At 45.9% G+C, this 14,791-nt stretch overlaps 1 protein-coding gene across 1 annotated transcript in view; it reads right to left on the reverse strand.

Moving 5' to 3' along the window:
- Window positions 1-230: 230 nt before the first annotated feature.
- polr1d (RNA polymerase I and III subunit D) overlaps window positions 231-14,791 on the reverse strand; it is a 28,563-nt gene continuing 14,002 nt past the window's right edge. The window contains exons 4-5 of the mRNA XM_054738294.2: window positions 9,878-9,960; window positions 231-448 (exon numbers count right to left, since the gene is read on the reverse strand). Of these exons, the coding sequence (XP_054594269.1) occupies window positions 401-448; window positions 9,878-9,960 (131 nt within the window). The 3' untranslated portion in view covers window positions 231-400. The remainder of the gene's footprint in view (window positions 449-9,877; window positions 9,961-14,791) is intronic.

Genomic DNA, 14,791 nt, shown 5'->3' on the forward strand with positions numbered 1-14,791 from the left:
GATCTAAAACATGGAGGAACCAGACTGCAGTGCCAGGTATGTCTGCTCAATTTTCCCAAGTCCCAAAAGAACAGCCTGTCAGTCTGAAGTTGCAAGTGGAATATTCTGGCCACAGAGGGTGCTAGGTGCTGGGTGGCCTTTCGTTAACCCTGTTAAGGATGATTTTAGCACAGACTGGCTCAAAAAAAAAAAAAAAAAAATTTAAATATGAAAAAGTTGCAAAGTATCCCTTTAAATTTCACAATCATGTTTATTATACATTACAAATCCACCACATCTCACAAAACAATAAACTGTACAAAGACTTCCAAAGGGTTTGAGTTCTTGTCACTTAAAGCACACAGAAGGTGCTTTTTAAAGGTAACAGCTAACATGTAGCAGGTGTGACGAACGATGGCGTTCACTCCATGGGCTGATCCTCCCTCTGCTTGAACTCACCGACTCTTGCCTGGAAGAAAACAAAAGAACAAGCCGTCAGAACTGGTGTACAGAATGTCCACCTTCCTTTAGTTTTACAGTATTAGGCATCAGGACATGATGAAAATAATCTTCACCTAACATCCGAGAAGTTCAGATTTTTGGTTTTGATCTGGCATGCTTTTATTTTTTGACAAGCAGAATGTCACATGAAAGGAGCAGGACCTAAAACTCGTATCAGAGCCAGCCAGGAGTGGAGCTCTGACTTCAGCATCCAGCTTTATCGGTTAGCTGGGAGATCTCGTAACACACACAGTGGTTGGAGGAGAGCTGGTTCTTCCAGGGGAACTGGACTCTCTGGTCGTTAACAGGCCTGACTTGCTGCTTCATCCTTTAGATTCAGGTGTGTTACAGAATTACTTAACTAAACCAGCATATGCAGACATGGACCGATTCTAATGCTGTCAAACAAAGAATCCTGCGTCGATTTGAAAGTTCCCTTCTTCACTGTTCCCCAGAACGGAAACGGAACCAGAACTTCTCTGGTGACTAAAGACTCGGACCCCTCAGGAGGACCGGGGTTGCTGACAGCTGGGTCTGGAGGATGGCTGAATGTCCTTCTCGTTTCAAAAACCTCAGATCTTATTCTACTAATGGGTGTGACCCCGCGAGGAAAGTTGACCATTGAGCAGGGTTGATGGTTTATCCCTTGGGTCCACGTGGCAGGAGTGAGGAGTGAGCACCACCTCACCCCCACCACGTGTCCCATAAAGACAGTGGGAGGGTTAAAGCTTGGTTTATGTTTGACGCATTCACTTTCCACGCGGTGATGCGGCTCGCGGATGGAACGCGCTTCACAACTCGCAGCATTTATGGTTCATGCGGCTCGTCTCTGCGGTGAGCCAATATTCTCCCAAACTGTAGGGGGCAGCATGGAGCTCTACGGCATGCATCCAACACTACACCATAGTAGAAGTAAAAATGACTGTTGTTTACAACATGGCATTCCAGCATTTTTAACAGCGTCCTCGTCTTCTCCGACAGTGCGAGCTATTTCTCTCCAAGAATTATTAACAACATGTTGATCACGGCGATCTTTGAGAGCTGAATCATACAAATGTCTGTATTTACGAACCTCTGCCATACTAGTTCTTGCCAGTCCGCCATGTTTTTCCGCGTCCGACCGTCCGCGTGGTTAGAAAATTTACTAGGTGTGCAGTGCGGAAAGTTTGGGCCGTGCGGAGGCTTGGTGGAGGGGCGTGGCTGTTAAAATGACGCAAGTTTGCCACGCGGAGCCATACGGACCTCGCGGACGCATCAAGCTTAACTCTACAGTGTTCAGACTCACTGAAATGCATCTTTACAACAAAACATCTGAGCTCATTTCCAACAACAGGATGACCCTGAACACCGCCCTGATCAGAACGAACAATGAGACAAACAACTGAAAACGGTGGAGTTCAGATCAATCAGACAATTTCCCAGAAAAGTACCTGATATTTCAATCAATACGCTTCAATGCAGATCACCCGTCGTTCATACTTTGGATGATGTAGAACGTAAAGTTATGACATTGGACTTTCTGCACCATTTAGCCTGTTGAGAGGTTTAATGTTTTAAATCTGTTGGACTGTGTTACTGATTGCTGCTACATTTAAGTGTTTTCAGTTATTATCCTTTTGCTGCTTGTTTTTCTCTTATAAAACTAATTAAAAACATGTTTTGTCCAAATGAAAGTGATGATGTGGTTCTAATTTCCAAATCACGCAGCCAGTAACAAGGAAAAACCCAGTCCATGTGATCAGTTATTCTACATTATAAATCTCCAATTCTGACTGCTGGTGATCTGTACTGTTGGAGATCGGTATCGGTGAATGGAAACAAAACCCTGATAGGAGCACTAATAGGGAGCCTAAGTCGCTTCTGCGTCACGGGTTCCCGGAAGAACGAAAAAACAGTTGCAACAGGGCTAAAACGCTATTTTCTAATGCCGCTTGTTTTGCGCCATGGATTTCGCGTATGATGTAATATAGGTAGAAATAAAATCTTTATTCGGGCCCTTCCTGGATGTGTAAGATATCCAGCTCGACCATAATTCGAAACCTGCTCCTGGATGAAAACACAAACCAAATAAATAAATAAATGAATAAAAACAGACATTTTCATCCAGAACATTCTGGACAGAGATTGAAAAGAGGACGTTTGGTCACCCTAATGACGCTTACACATTTGTGTTGGCACGGCCCCAAAAGGTACCGGATTTTGGTTTCACAAACAGGTCCGCTTTGCGTTTTTGGTGTCCAGGCAACTCTTTTTCTCAGACCTTCTCCCCAACGGTCAGACTGGGACCGAGGCGACACTACGGACTGATTGGCCGGCTGAAATTACGCCTACAGCCTCTGATCTGCGAAGAATGATCTAGAAGGGGGGTCCTGCATGTGCGATTCATTTTCATGTTCATGTTGGATGCTGTTGAGTAAACTTCTGTCTGTGGCACAAAACTGCCGATCAGTGGGAAAAGAAAAGCTTTGTTTGTGTTTTTGCAAGTGGTGCTCGCTGCAGAACCACAAAGGCGGAGCTGCACCAGAGTCAGCCCCGCCCATTCTATCAGAGTCAGTCCAATTCCTTCCAGTTGTCAGACTATAGCATTCTGGAACCAAAGAGGGTGTTATAGCTAAAAAATGCAAGATTGAGGATGGAGTTGAGAAGTGAATTGAACAGTTTTTGTAAAGGTTCCATATAATTAAAAATCTAACTTTTTGAACTTTTAATCATGTTATATTGTCATTTCCTCATAAGAAACACGCCAAAGCCATTTTTGGCCTCATTCATGCATTTTCTTCCCATCTCAGCTTCAATTTGGTCTCCTCCCCCGAAGCGGGTCTGGTCTTGGTTCTCAAATCTGGATATTCTGTGAATTTTCTGACAAAATATTTCTGAAATGACTTCTACTGAGACACCGCCAGAAAAATCGTACATCCCATCTACAAAGACACACCGAATAGCATAATCAAATGTAACGCCACCTAAGTTTTTATCAGATGTGGTGGTGTAGTGGTGATGGTGTCAGGTTGACATGCAGTTTTGTGCAGGTTTGCATCCCAGCAGTGGAAATATCCTATAATCTCTTTTCCTCATTTCTAGCTACACTTGCCAGTACTATGTTTACAACAATTTATTGGTATGCCATTTAACATATAATGACTAATGTGTTTTTTTATTTATTCATTCGTTTATTTAGCCAGCGTGAGTCCATCTGTGAGCAGAGTTTCAACTAAAATGCTGTTTAGGAACGACCAAATTCAAAGAACTTGTAGAGACATAAATATTTTTCTGAAAATGAACATTACAACTAAAATATGAACAAATTAAATGTTTCACTGGCTAAATAGATTGTTGCCGACCCCACCGAGAATCGAACCAGCATCAGCTGAGGAGAAAGCAAAACTTAGGTTAGACAATCTTGCCACTGGACTACCAGAAACCACATGGTGGTGGTACATGCTGTTGTACAGGACTTTTGTTAGAGCGGCTGTGGGCAGATATTCGCTAAGAGAAACCTTTTTATTTCGGGATATATTCAGACTTTGTCATGTAGCAAGTTATATTTATCTTGTTTAATTGGAGCATAGAACATAGCATTAACATTTGTAAAGTAGTAACAGCCATAATTCATGTGGGTCAGGTCAGTTTGCGATAAAGTTGAAAACAAAAACGGAAGTCAGTGGGCTAGGCTGAGTTTGCGTGAATGGGCGGGGCTGACTCTGGTGCAGCTCCACCTTATGGTGCAGCTCCGCCTTTGTAGTTCTGCAGCGAGCACCCTCTCTGTTTTTGTGTGTGTGTGTGTGTGTGGCAAGAGATTATGAGGACACACACAGCAAATTAATAAAATAATGTGGTTCAGAGTCTCCAAAAGCAACGCAGCTCATGTCCGCCTTTGTTTACCTTATGGAGCGGACTTTCCCGCGCGTGTTAAACTCCACCCACAGGCTCGGGGATTTCTGCATTCCTGAGAAGTTCGTCGGATTTATATGTGAACACTACACCGCCCGTACCAGCCCAAACTCACGCCATCCAACCCGACCAAACCCCGACCGTACCGACGCATGTGTTTAAGCGCCATAAGCGACCCACTGGGACGATGCCAGAAAGCCAGATGGACCAATCCACCCCTGCACATATTCTATCCCTCCATAATGAAGCTAAGCCTTTGTTACCCTCTAAACATGTTTCTCAACTCTCTACACTTTGTACAGCTAATGTCAAAATGAAAAATCAAGCAATGGCTTCAGGACCTTGGACATGTCCTCAGGCAGGCTTGACCTCCTCTCACTGCCCCAGCTGCATGTCATCAGCTGTCAGACCTGAGAGAACCACATCCTGTTCTTCTCTCCTTGGTCCTTGCATCTCGCTCGTTAACGGTTTGAATCGGAGTTAGAACTTTGGCTTTTCAGCATTTAGGATAAAACAGTTCTTTTGGTTAAATCCTTTTGTTTAAGAGCCGTTTTCGATTGTGGTCCTTAGCTGGTCGTCTTAGAGCTTTAATTTACATTAATGGTAGCTTGTTTTTATAGCCATCTTTGTTGTTTTACTAGATTTAATCTTTTGCTGTAGAGCTCGGTTTTCTCTTGGCAAATTAATTCATGAAGCTGTTTTGATAAGCAATAATTCCATTAGTTTGCATCTTCTGCTTCTGTATTATATTAAATTAATGTTTTTTCTCCTCCATGAGGCCTTTTGGCTCAGGTGTTTTGTGTTACTGTGTTTTACTCTTGTTAATAAAAAAAAAAAAAACACTTTTATTTAATCACACCTTTTACTCCAGTTCTTATTAGTGATGGGAAATCCGGGTTTTTAGAGAGCCGGCTCTTTCGGCTCCCTAGTGGCTCCTCAGACTTTCTGTTGCATAGAGTACATTTATAACCAAAATAATGCTAAACTATATAATATGTTAAATGATTTACTAATGTAAAAAAAGCAATATATGAAATATTTATCATTTCTATGGATTTAATAACTGATCACTTTAAGAGATCTCCACTTTCCGACTGCTGGCGCTCATTTTCTCACCGTCTTCGTCGCACTCTCCTCTCTCTCGCTCGCCTTTTTCCTCCTCCTCATTCCCTCTCGTCTCCCTCCACCTGCATGTGCTCTGCTGTGTGTCTGAGTCTGATCCTCCCTCTTCCCCGCCCCTACTGCTCTGTGTGTGGACAGTCTGGACACGCAGTTACACATGTTGACCAATCGCCTGCAGCTTTCACCAAAGCAAGAGGGAAGGGGACGGCTCCCAATGACGAGCCGGCTCCCGTTGTTCACTTCAAAGAGCCGGCTCGCCACAAATTTTCTGTTGTACCAAAACTATGTTGTTTGAAACACACAAAATATAGCCATTTATTTATAAATCTATAATATTTAGTACATTTTTTGACATACGTAGGACGCCATGTTTTCCACACGCAATGCACTCTGGGGGCGATGATGTATATCGGTTGTTCTTGGAAGAATAGCTATCGACGCTAGTGCTTGTTTACGCGCTCACCGTATTAATAATGAAGTTAAATGCTGCATTGTGCGGCTTTTGGATGTAACTTCCAGTCAGAGGGCAACGAGGGGAGCGATGCGAGGTTACACAGCTTTCCCACTGGCAAGAAGAGGAGAAAGCAGTGGGAAGATGCCTGTGGACGGACATAACTTCCCAAAGATCTGCGGCTATGTAAAAGAAGTTAATTTACAACTAATTAAGGACCCGTGAGACAAAAGATTCCATAGTAAATGTGAAATCAATCTTACGGACCGTTGGGTTATTTAACCAGAAGATTGGAACTTTTTATTGCAGGGATTATGTAACACTTGTATTAACTGAGAGACAAGAGAAGAGAGAGAGACCTTTAGACATTTAAGAAGATTTACTTCTTAACAATTTAAACAATTTTAAACAAGACTAACTCTAACTCTAAATGATGGATGGATCTGGTGTAATGAGACGTGAGATGGATGGTGTGTGTGAGTGATGTTTAATCAGAACTCTCGTATCCGGAGAAGCAAGTCTGAATGATGTTGTGATGTTTTGCTTCTAGTGATGATCTGAGTATGATCAGAGTTTCATAAACACATGAGACGCCATTTTGTCGCTCCACACATACCCTTGATGAGACCTCCGGACAGATCCAGATCGCCAGGTCCTCGAACCCCCCTTTCGGTACTGGAGCCGATGGAACAGCGTCGGCAGTACGACAAACTAGTCTTTGGACTGTCTCCAGGTAAAAAACGACTTGTGGTTCACAGCGTCAAAAGGGACCCTCCTTGGGTCAGTGAGTTCAGCTTTTATTCTGAAAGGATCCGTTGCTTGGTTGGTAAAATGCAACAGATTTTATCCAGCTTGTTGGTTCTCAGCTTACAAAGGAAGTCCGGATTGCCGGTCCGATACTTCTCTTAGCATGCGGTGAACTCCAGTGAGATCTTGAGAACTGAACTAAGATGGCGTTGGAACTGGTTTTATTAATCTGGATGTTTTGATTTCTGGTCGAATCAAAGTTGGCAGATTTATAAACACCATAGAGACTATGCCACGCTTCAGAAAGGAAGGTTCTGATTGGATCAGTAACAGCAATGTGTCATGTGTTTACATTATTGTGTAGTCAGCATGTCTAGTGCACTAGATTAAAGTCATATTACTTATTAAAGCATATTAATCATAACATTGTTATTTCACAGATTGGTCAACATTATATTATTGACTAACACTTGTTTTGATTAGCTTTATTAAAAATAGAGCTCTTTGATTTATTAAAGGAAAAGAGTCTTTTAATCGTCTTTCTTCTTTTGCTGGAAAGTAAACAGTTTTAGAAGCGAATGCATGACCTTGAGGCTGTCTCATGCAGCTTAGTACTGTGTCAGAGGCATCTGTGGAGAGAGGTTAAATAACCTTGGAGGAATAGCTCCTTCATCACGTTCCAGCTGTGTTCCCAACATTCTTCTCCTGATGCGTTTGAGGCTTATAGTTGACCACGACTACTTAAAGAGCTCACCAGAGGGGCTGGGTATAAGAGAAGGCTGAAATTAGATGCTTTACCGACCATTTTCCCACACAAGGAGCCTAAACGCCCTCGGAGAGACAAGAGACACTGGACGCTCTCCTGAGCCGACAACCCGCTACTGCAGCTGCCGCTTCTGTCACGTTCAGCGAACCATCGGACACGCCACTCGTCACGGATGAAGCTGAACGCTCACCTCTCCCGTCAGTAAAACAAGCAGTAAGTGTAGCAACACAGTGTTCTCCAAATATATAATATCTGCAAAAATGATTAAAGTCGTTTCACTGGAAATCCTAATCATCTATGAAGCACACGACAGCTCTGGATGCTCATATTCTCCTAAATCATTCATAATTGAATGAGCTTGATGACACGATAGCTTACCGTTAACTTCTGCTGACAAAATGTGAGCTCTTAACAACAAACACTCTCCCTCTCGGTTACCATGGAGACGCACTTGCCGCACACGCACCACCAGTTTTGTCCTGCACTCGCTTCATCCCTCCCTTCCTGCTCATCATTTTGATGCTCGTTTTGTGAAACATGGTCAGTGATGACATCATTAATGTTTCACTCTGGTTCAAACTGAAAAGGCTGAACAGATGACACGTTGATGTCGCTGAACGGTCCCAAAGCCGGCCGGTGCAACCGAGGTACAACCAGATGACATCACTACCCAGAGGGCATTGCGATGCCAACAACAATGGCAACCTACGAGTTAAAATATTTTTACAAATTTTATAAAAATGAAGACAATAACAACATTTTTTACACCACTTTAATATAACTGATACTAACATTTATCTTTAAGAACCACAAGGTTTTGTAACCTGGGTTCCTTTTAAGTGAATAACCCCGGCTTTCCACGGGAGCCGTCAGCAGCACGTTACTGCAGCAGCACGTCTTGCTCGCGTAAGCTGCTGCTTGGCCCTTCCCATGAGACGCGAAGCAGCAGGGGAGCAGCTGTCACCGACCGAGCACGAAGTCACACGAGTGACTTCGTCAGTAAACACAACAACAAGCAGGAGAAAACTACAACATGGTTTGTGTTTTATGTTCTGTCCGTTTTATAATCGCCAATACGGACCTGAAAAACAAAGGAGACCGCTAGCTAGGTGATAACTTCTCACGGGGACGCACAGTTAGTAACCTTTTTTAAAAAGTAAAGCAACCGGAAGGCAGTACGTTCTTTATTCTGAAAAAATCGGGAGCTTCTCTCCATTTCCGCATCCGATTTCCTGTCTTTCCTTCCCCAAAAATGTCGAACTTGACCCGTTTCAGAGGCGTGGCGCGTAGAAAATAGAACCGACGCGTAAAGGCCGCGACATGCTGCTCCTGAGACGCGGCCGACTCGCGCCGCTGACGGCTGCTGACGGCTCCAGTGGAAAAGGTTCTGTTGACCACAGCGGTTCCTATCAGCAGCTGTGACGTGCTGCTGCAGTAACGTGCTGCTGACGGCTCCGGTGGAAAGAAGGGGTAACTAGTGTTTGTGGTAGTGTACAATACTATTGTATTTACCTTGAATTCAGCATATTTGTTTGTATACACATTTATTAAAGCCATCTTTTGCAGTAAAAACTGCATTTAAAATTATGGAAACGCCGTGTTTCTCCACAGGAGTGTGTGTGTTTGTTCATTTTCACCTCTCTAGTCTGTTAAGACACACAAACATGATCACATATATCAATCGAAGTGTTTTATTTTGAAAAATGTCTTTATTTTGTTAAATTTATCAGCCTGCCCCATCTGTTTTGGTTTGACTTCCTGCCAGAACTGGCGAAGCGCGCCAAAAAAATTAGATCTCACAGCAAAATGATCGCTGCGCGAACCTTCGTGGCGCTTCGCAGCAGATGTGACTGAGAGGTCTGATTAGAAGTGCTCGTTGTCGTTCCACGGCGCTTCGTCGCGCTTCCACTTGTGGTGTGTTTCGGTCATAAAGCTGTCAGTGTTGCACCCTCTTCAGGTAAAAACTCTGCACAAAATTTTAATTTAAATCTAAAAATCATACCCTATGGCGTTAGCTGGTACCATATGATGTCACAATGACGCTGTGAGCCTATTTGTTAGCGGCTCTGCCCTCTTGGTCTACCAGGTAACGCCTCCTTGTGGCAAATTTTTCAAACAGGAAATGGGAGTGGAGTTAGACTTAGGTAGGGGGTGACTTGCTCTTTAAAGATCTCGCTAACGCACCTGGTGTTCTGCAGAACCACAACTCTGTGGTATATTTGTGAATGTCTGATAACCGTTACTTCATTTTGAATCATTTTTCATTCACTTTGTAATTATGCACTTTACAGTTAATAAATATAGTTACAATTGAAATGAATTAGTGAAACAATACAACAGAATCTGGGCACATTAAAGAGGTTTTATAGGGACCCCTTCCCTGGAGGAGAAGCTCTTCTAACACAGAAACACAGGTGTACCTGAAAGGTGTTGAGAACATGCTGACCAACATCGTGGAGATCATTCAGGCCTTTTCGGAGCGACTCTACAGCTGGGACGCCTCCTGAAACAAACAGTGAACATCTCCAATAAACCCTGTCGAGCCCACGCTCCTCCCACTAATAGGATAACTCACATTTTACAACAAATTAAACCAACGAATCATTCGGTCGACATGCTGCACCGTTACATCTGACTCTGGAAAAGAAATCACAGCAGACCGAAAACCTGGTGAGGGTTTAACTCCAAGCATTAATCTAATGTCACGTTCAGCTGCAGCAGGTGTTCAGGATGGAAATCTGACGATTAAACCAAAAAATGGAAAAAGAAAAATCACATGGAAGTCTTTTTTTTGCGCTCATCTTCAAAAACACGTAAAACTCCACTGTTTAAATCGCACTAGACAGGAATTCACAACACAAAAGCAGTGTAAAACACCTGGAAACTTTCAAAATAAAAGTCGCATGGCAGTAAACGTACATCACTTCCTGTAAAAACCCTCACAGCCGATGTATACAGAACAGAAAACAAACCAGACCTTTTTATACATCCAGCTGTCTTTCTTCTTGCTTATTATTGCGTGTGGACTTCTGAATTTAAGTGTGGTGTCGCAGTTCTCCCGTGATTTTATGACATCACGGGATCTACTCGGTTTTTGCGTCAGAATTGCTCCTGGGTGGGGATGAACTCGCAAGTAAACTGCCGCCATTACGTTACGCTACAGCTTTCCTGGCCAGTGGGAGGAGGGGTGACATAATGCATGTGTGTAACCCAGACTACAGCACTACAATGGTTTGGGGATTCCACAGCAGGACTCAAGGCAATTCTCACAGGAACGGGTGGTTTAGTTATCGGCCATCGTTAACAGAAAGGCCCATACCAGTATAGCGCTCCGGGAGCTGACGTCACTTCACCCGGCATGCAACAGTTCTAATCATATGGCACCATCTTGGCAGTTGCTCAGTTAGGCTTTTGTTATTTGCAGAAAACCCAAACTAGAAACGGGAAATATGGTAGATACCTGCTGTGCCCCCGGACGCCATAACAGACGCGGACGAGGTAAGGGAAGAGCCGGAATCCCCCAAGATCCGGAAAGCTGCAAATGTTGGATCATCGCAATAAAACGCGCTAGTGACCGGGCTAAAATGAAACGGGGATCCCGGGAGCAAAGGTGTTTGCTTCTGCAGCGACCACTTCACATCAGGTAGGTAAACCAATGTTTCCTCAACTGTGTACGGCGTTTATTTTTATTATTTTATTACGATTCTTAGTGGGCTTCCTAAACTTATTTTTTCTTGTTGCTCATAGCAACAGGTAAATATCACGTAAAACTTTGTCTAATCATTCGTGATTTCTGCATGCTGCGGTTTATGTAACCCTGATTGATTCCATTTGTACGCTCCTGGCTTTTGTACGCTCCTGGCTTTTGTACGCTCCTGGCAATGCTTCGGGAAAACTAATAAGGAAATTGTAAATGTCTGGGTATCTCAAATCCGGTAACAGGTCCGCTCCAACAACAGAACCCCAGGGGCACGGTAAGAGTGGGAGATGTTTAGTCTATTTAATTTCTGAGTACATATAACTATAACTTCGGTTTTTAAATGTGAAGTAAACGCCAACGGAGTTAAATCCAAGCCGATCCCGTTCATTTTGTTTACATCGATGCCTGCCAGCATGGCGCCTTCGCTCTGAGAATCACGTGACGTCCAGAGCTCTATTGTGCCTTATTTTGTAAGTATACTGGAACATTCAGTGTTGTTTCACACAGTTTGGTGACCTAATGGTCGGGACAAATAGTTTTACCTTTTTTTTCTCCAATCGGTAGATCGTTGGTTACGTATTGTAACCCCAGATTCTATGAGTCTAGTCGCAGCCCTTAAGCGAGCTGCTATTGGAAGGGTGATCTCATCATCAGCCAATCATGAAGAGCTTAAATGTACGCCCACCACGTGGGCACCCCTTGTGGGTTATATAAGTGGAGCGACTCCACTGCTCGCCTCCGATGGCTCTTAGTCCTAACAGAACCAGTGTGGCCAAGTGGCTTAAGGGCTGCGACTAGACTCATAGAATCTGGGGTTACAACACGTAACCAACGTTCTATTTCGTCTAGTCTTAGCCCTTAAGCGAGCTGCTATTGGAATAAAGCGCAGCTGGATGGGTTTACGCCACACCGGTTAGCTCAACCAATGGACACACCCAACATGTCTCCTTTTAGTAGGGGTAGCTCAGCCTCAGCCCAGGGCTTAAAAGGCTGAGGCAGCCAGAGAGAAGAGTGGGGCCACCACTAAAAAATATCATCCACAAGAGGATGAAATTCATTCAAGCAGGGCTGATGAGGTGCCATAATGCGTTCACTCAGCCTGCTGAGGTCCAAGCACTGAACGAGTGATGGATCCTGAAGACACATCTCGTAAATAATAACGAGTAAAGGAACAGGGTGAAGCCCATGAAGCAGCCTGACAAATGACTTCCATTGACCCACCACTGTGGGGCGCCACAGAAGAGGAAATCCCTCTGGCTGAGTGAGCCCTGAGTGTCTCAGGAGGATGCAGCCCCGATGATGTGTAAGCGAGTGAAATGGCGTCACATAGCCAGAGTCAAAGGCGCTGGGCCAACAGCGCCTGACCAAGGGAAGACTCCCTGTAGTGCACAAACAGGCTTTGTGAGCGGCGAATCCCTGAAGTGCGTGACACATATCGTGCGAGCGCGCGCACCGGGCAGAGAAGAGGGGAAGCCGCTCCTCCTCAGAATTATGGGGAGGAGGAAAAAGTCCAGCCAATGAAATTGACCTGGATTTGAAGGAAGTATTAATGTTTTTCGGGCACAAAGGCTGGGTTGAGGCAGAAAACAGCAGACCCGCCATCTGCCCGGATCCTGAGGCATGCGGGAGCCACGGAGAGGGCGGTTTGGTCGCTCACTCTCGTGACTGATGCCAATGCCAGCAGCAAGGCAGTTGTAAGTGACAGGAACTTGAGTGAGACCTGGTCCAAGGGCTCAAATGAGGCTTCAGATAAGCCACGCAGAACCACCGTTAGGTCCCACTGGGGAATTAGCGGACGGGACACAGGTCTGTTCCTTCTGACACCTTTTAGAAAACGTTTTGTGAGGGGATGATCGAAAACAGATCTATCACCAAAACCCTGATGACAGCATGAGATAGCTGCAGCATATGTTTTAATAGTGCTGAATGCGAGGCCCCTGTCCGTCCGTAGCTGCAGAAACGATAGGACATCCGCCAGCTGGCAGGAGAGCGCTTGAACATTCCGCTCTGTGCACCATTTCTGGAAAGCTGTCCATTTAGCAGCGTAAGATGCAATGGTAGAGGGCGCCCGCGCACTCTGAATCGTGGCGACCACATCATGTGGCAGCCCAGAAACCCCTAATCAAAACCGCTCAGCGGCCAGACCCACAGCCGATGGCTTATTTCCGGAGGATGTCTGATTATCCCATCCGCCTGGGGAGGGGCGTCCTCCCTTCGCGGGAGTCTCCACGGGGAGCCGGACAGTAGCGCTTGCTGGTCCGGAAGCCATGACGTGGACAGGCGTCTGGGAGCCTAATTACCGAGAGCTGTTCTGACCGAACTCGGTCCAGGAGACGGGGAATCAGAGGGACTGGTGGAAACGCATAAAGGAGCGTTCGAAGCCCGGGCTGGTGTGAGAAGGCGTCCGCTCCGAGCGAGGTTTGGTCCCGGAGACTCAGGGAAACCCACAGGCGACACTGAGCGTTTTCGCGAGCCGTGAACAGATCCACACGGTTCCCCGAACCTTATCCAGATCTGTGATATCAGCGCGGGATGCAGACGCCAGTCGGAGTCGCGGGGACCCCCTCTCGACAGGATGTCTAACGCTACATTCAGGATCCCCGGAATGTAGGTGGCACAGCAGGTGGACATGTGCCCAACACAGTAAATCTGTGGCTATGCGCAATAGAGGGAGGGATCGAACTCCCCCTTGGCGATTTATGTAGGCTGCCGCCACCTGGCTGTCTGTGTGAACTTCGACATGACGGCCATCGAGAAGGGCAGCGAAGTGCATGAACACATTCCTCACTGTCATAAGCTCCAACACATTTATGTGCTCGTGCGTGTGGGAGGGCCAGCGATCTGCCGTCGTATGGGACAAGCACGTGCCCTCCACCCCAGACAGTGACGCATACGTAAACACAGATACGTGTGACGCAGGACGTCCGATGGGAATCCCGTGTGAGGGGATGCAGGGATTCCCCCAGTGAGCGAGGTCCCCGCCCACTGAGGGGGGAAACCCTCAACATACGTCTCTTCTGACGTATCGGGTGTACCCGGAGGCAGATGAACCAACTTTGCAGGCGCCTCGAGTGCAACAACCCCAGCAGCACCACCGAGTGGGCTGCAGCCATCATGCCCAGAAGTCTCATGACTAACAGGGCTCTCACGATCTCGCGGAGTTGCACGCGGGAGATCACCGTGGTGAGATCTGCCGCTCTCACCGGCGACGAACGTGCTCTCATTAGAGAGGCGTTCAGCTCCACCCCGAGAAACATAATCGACTGGGATGGAAGAACGAAGTTCTTCCCCCAGTTAATAGAAAACCTCAGGGTTGACAGATGCTCTGTTAACCTCCTGGTTTGCACTGACGCCTTGTCCTCGGACCGGGCGCATCGGAGCAGATCGTCCCGGTAAAATAAAACCCTCGTTCCCGCCGTGCGCAGTGGCTGCAGCGCGGTCTCCAGACATTTGGAGAAAGTGCGCTGGGCTAGCGAGTAGCCGAAAGGGAGGCATTCGTGCGCGCGTTCCGACAGCGGACGTGTGCTCGAGGTCACGTGAGCAACGTCTGAGGATTGGTTTCGCGCCCTTACCGCCGTCGCTCGTACCAGAGAACTGGGAGCGACCCATGGAGGGCTGTGCTCGAAAGGGCGAG

This window comes from Nothobranchius furzeri, chromosome 1 (genome assembly GCF_043380555.1).
Source record: "Nothobranchius furzeri strain GRZ-AD chromosome 1, NfurGRZ-RIMD1, whole genome shotgun sequence".
Classification (NCBI taxonomy): domain Eukaryota; kingdom Metazoa; phylum Chordata; class Actinopteri; order Cyprinodontiformes; family Nothobranchiidae; genus Nothobranchius; species Nothobranchius furzeri.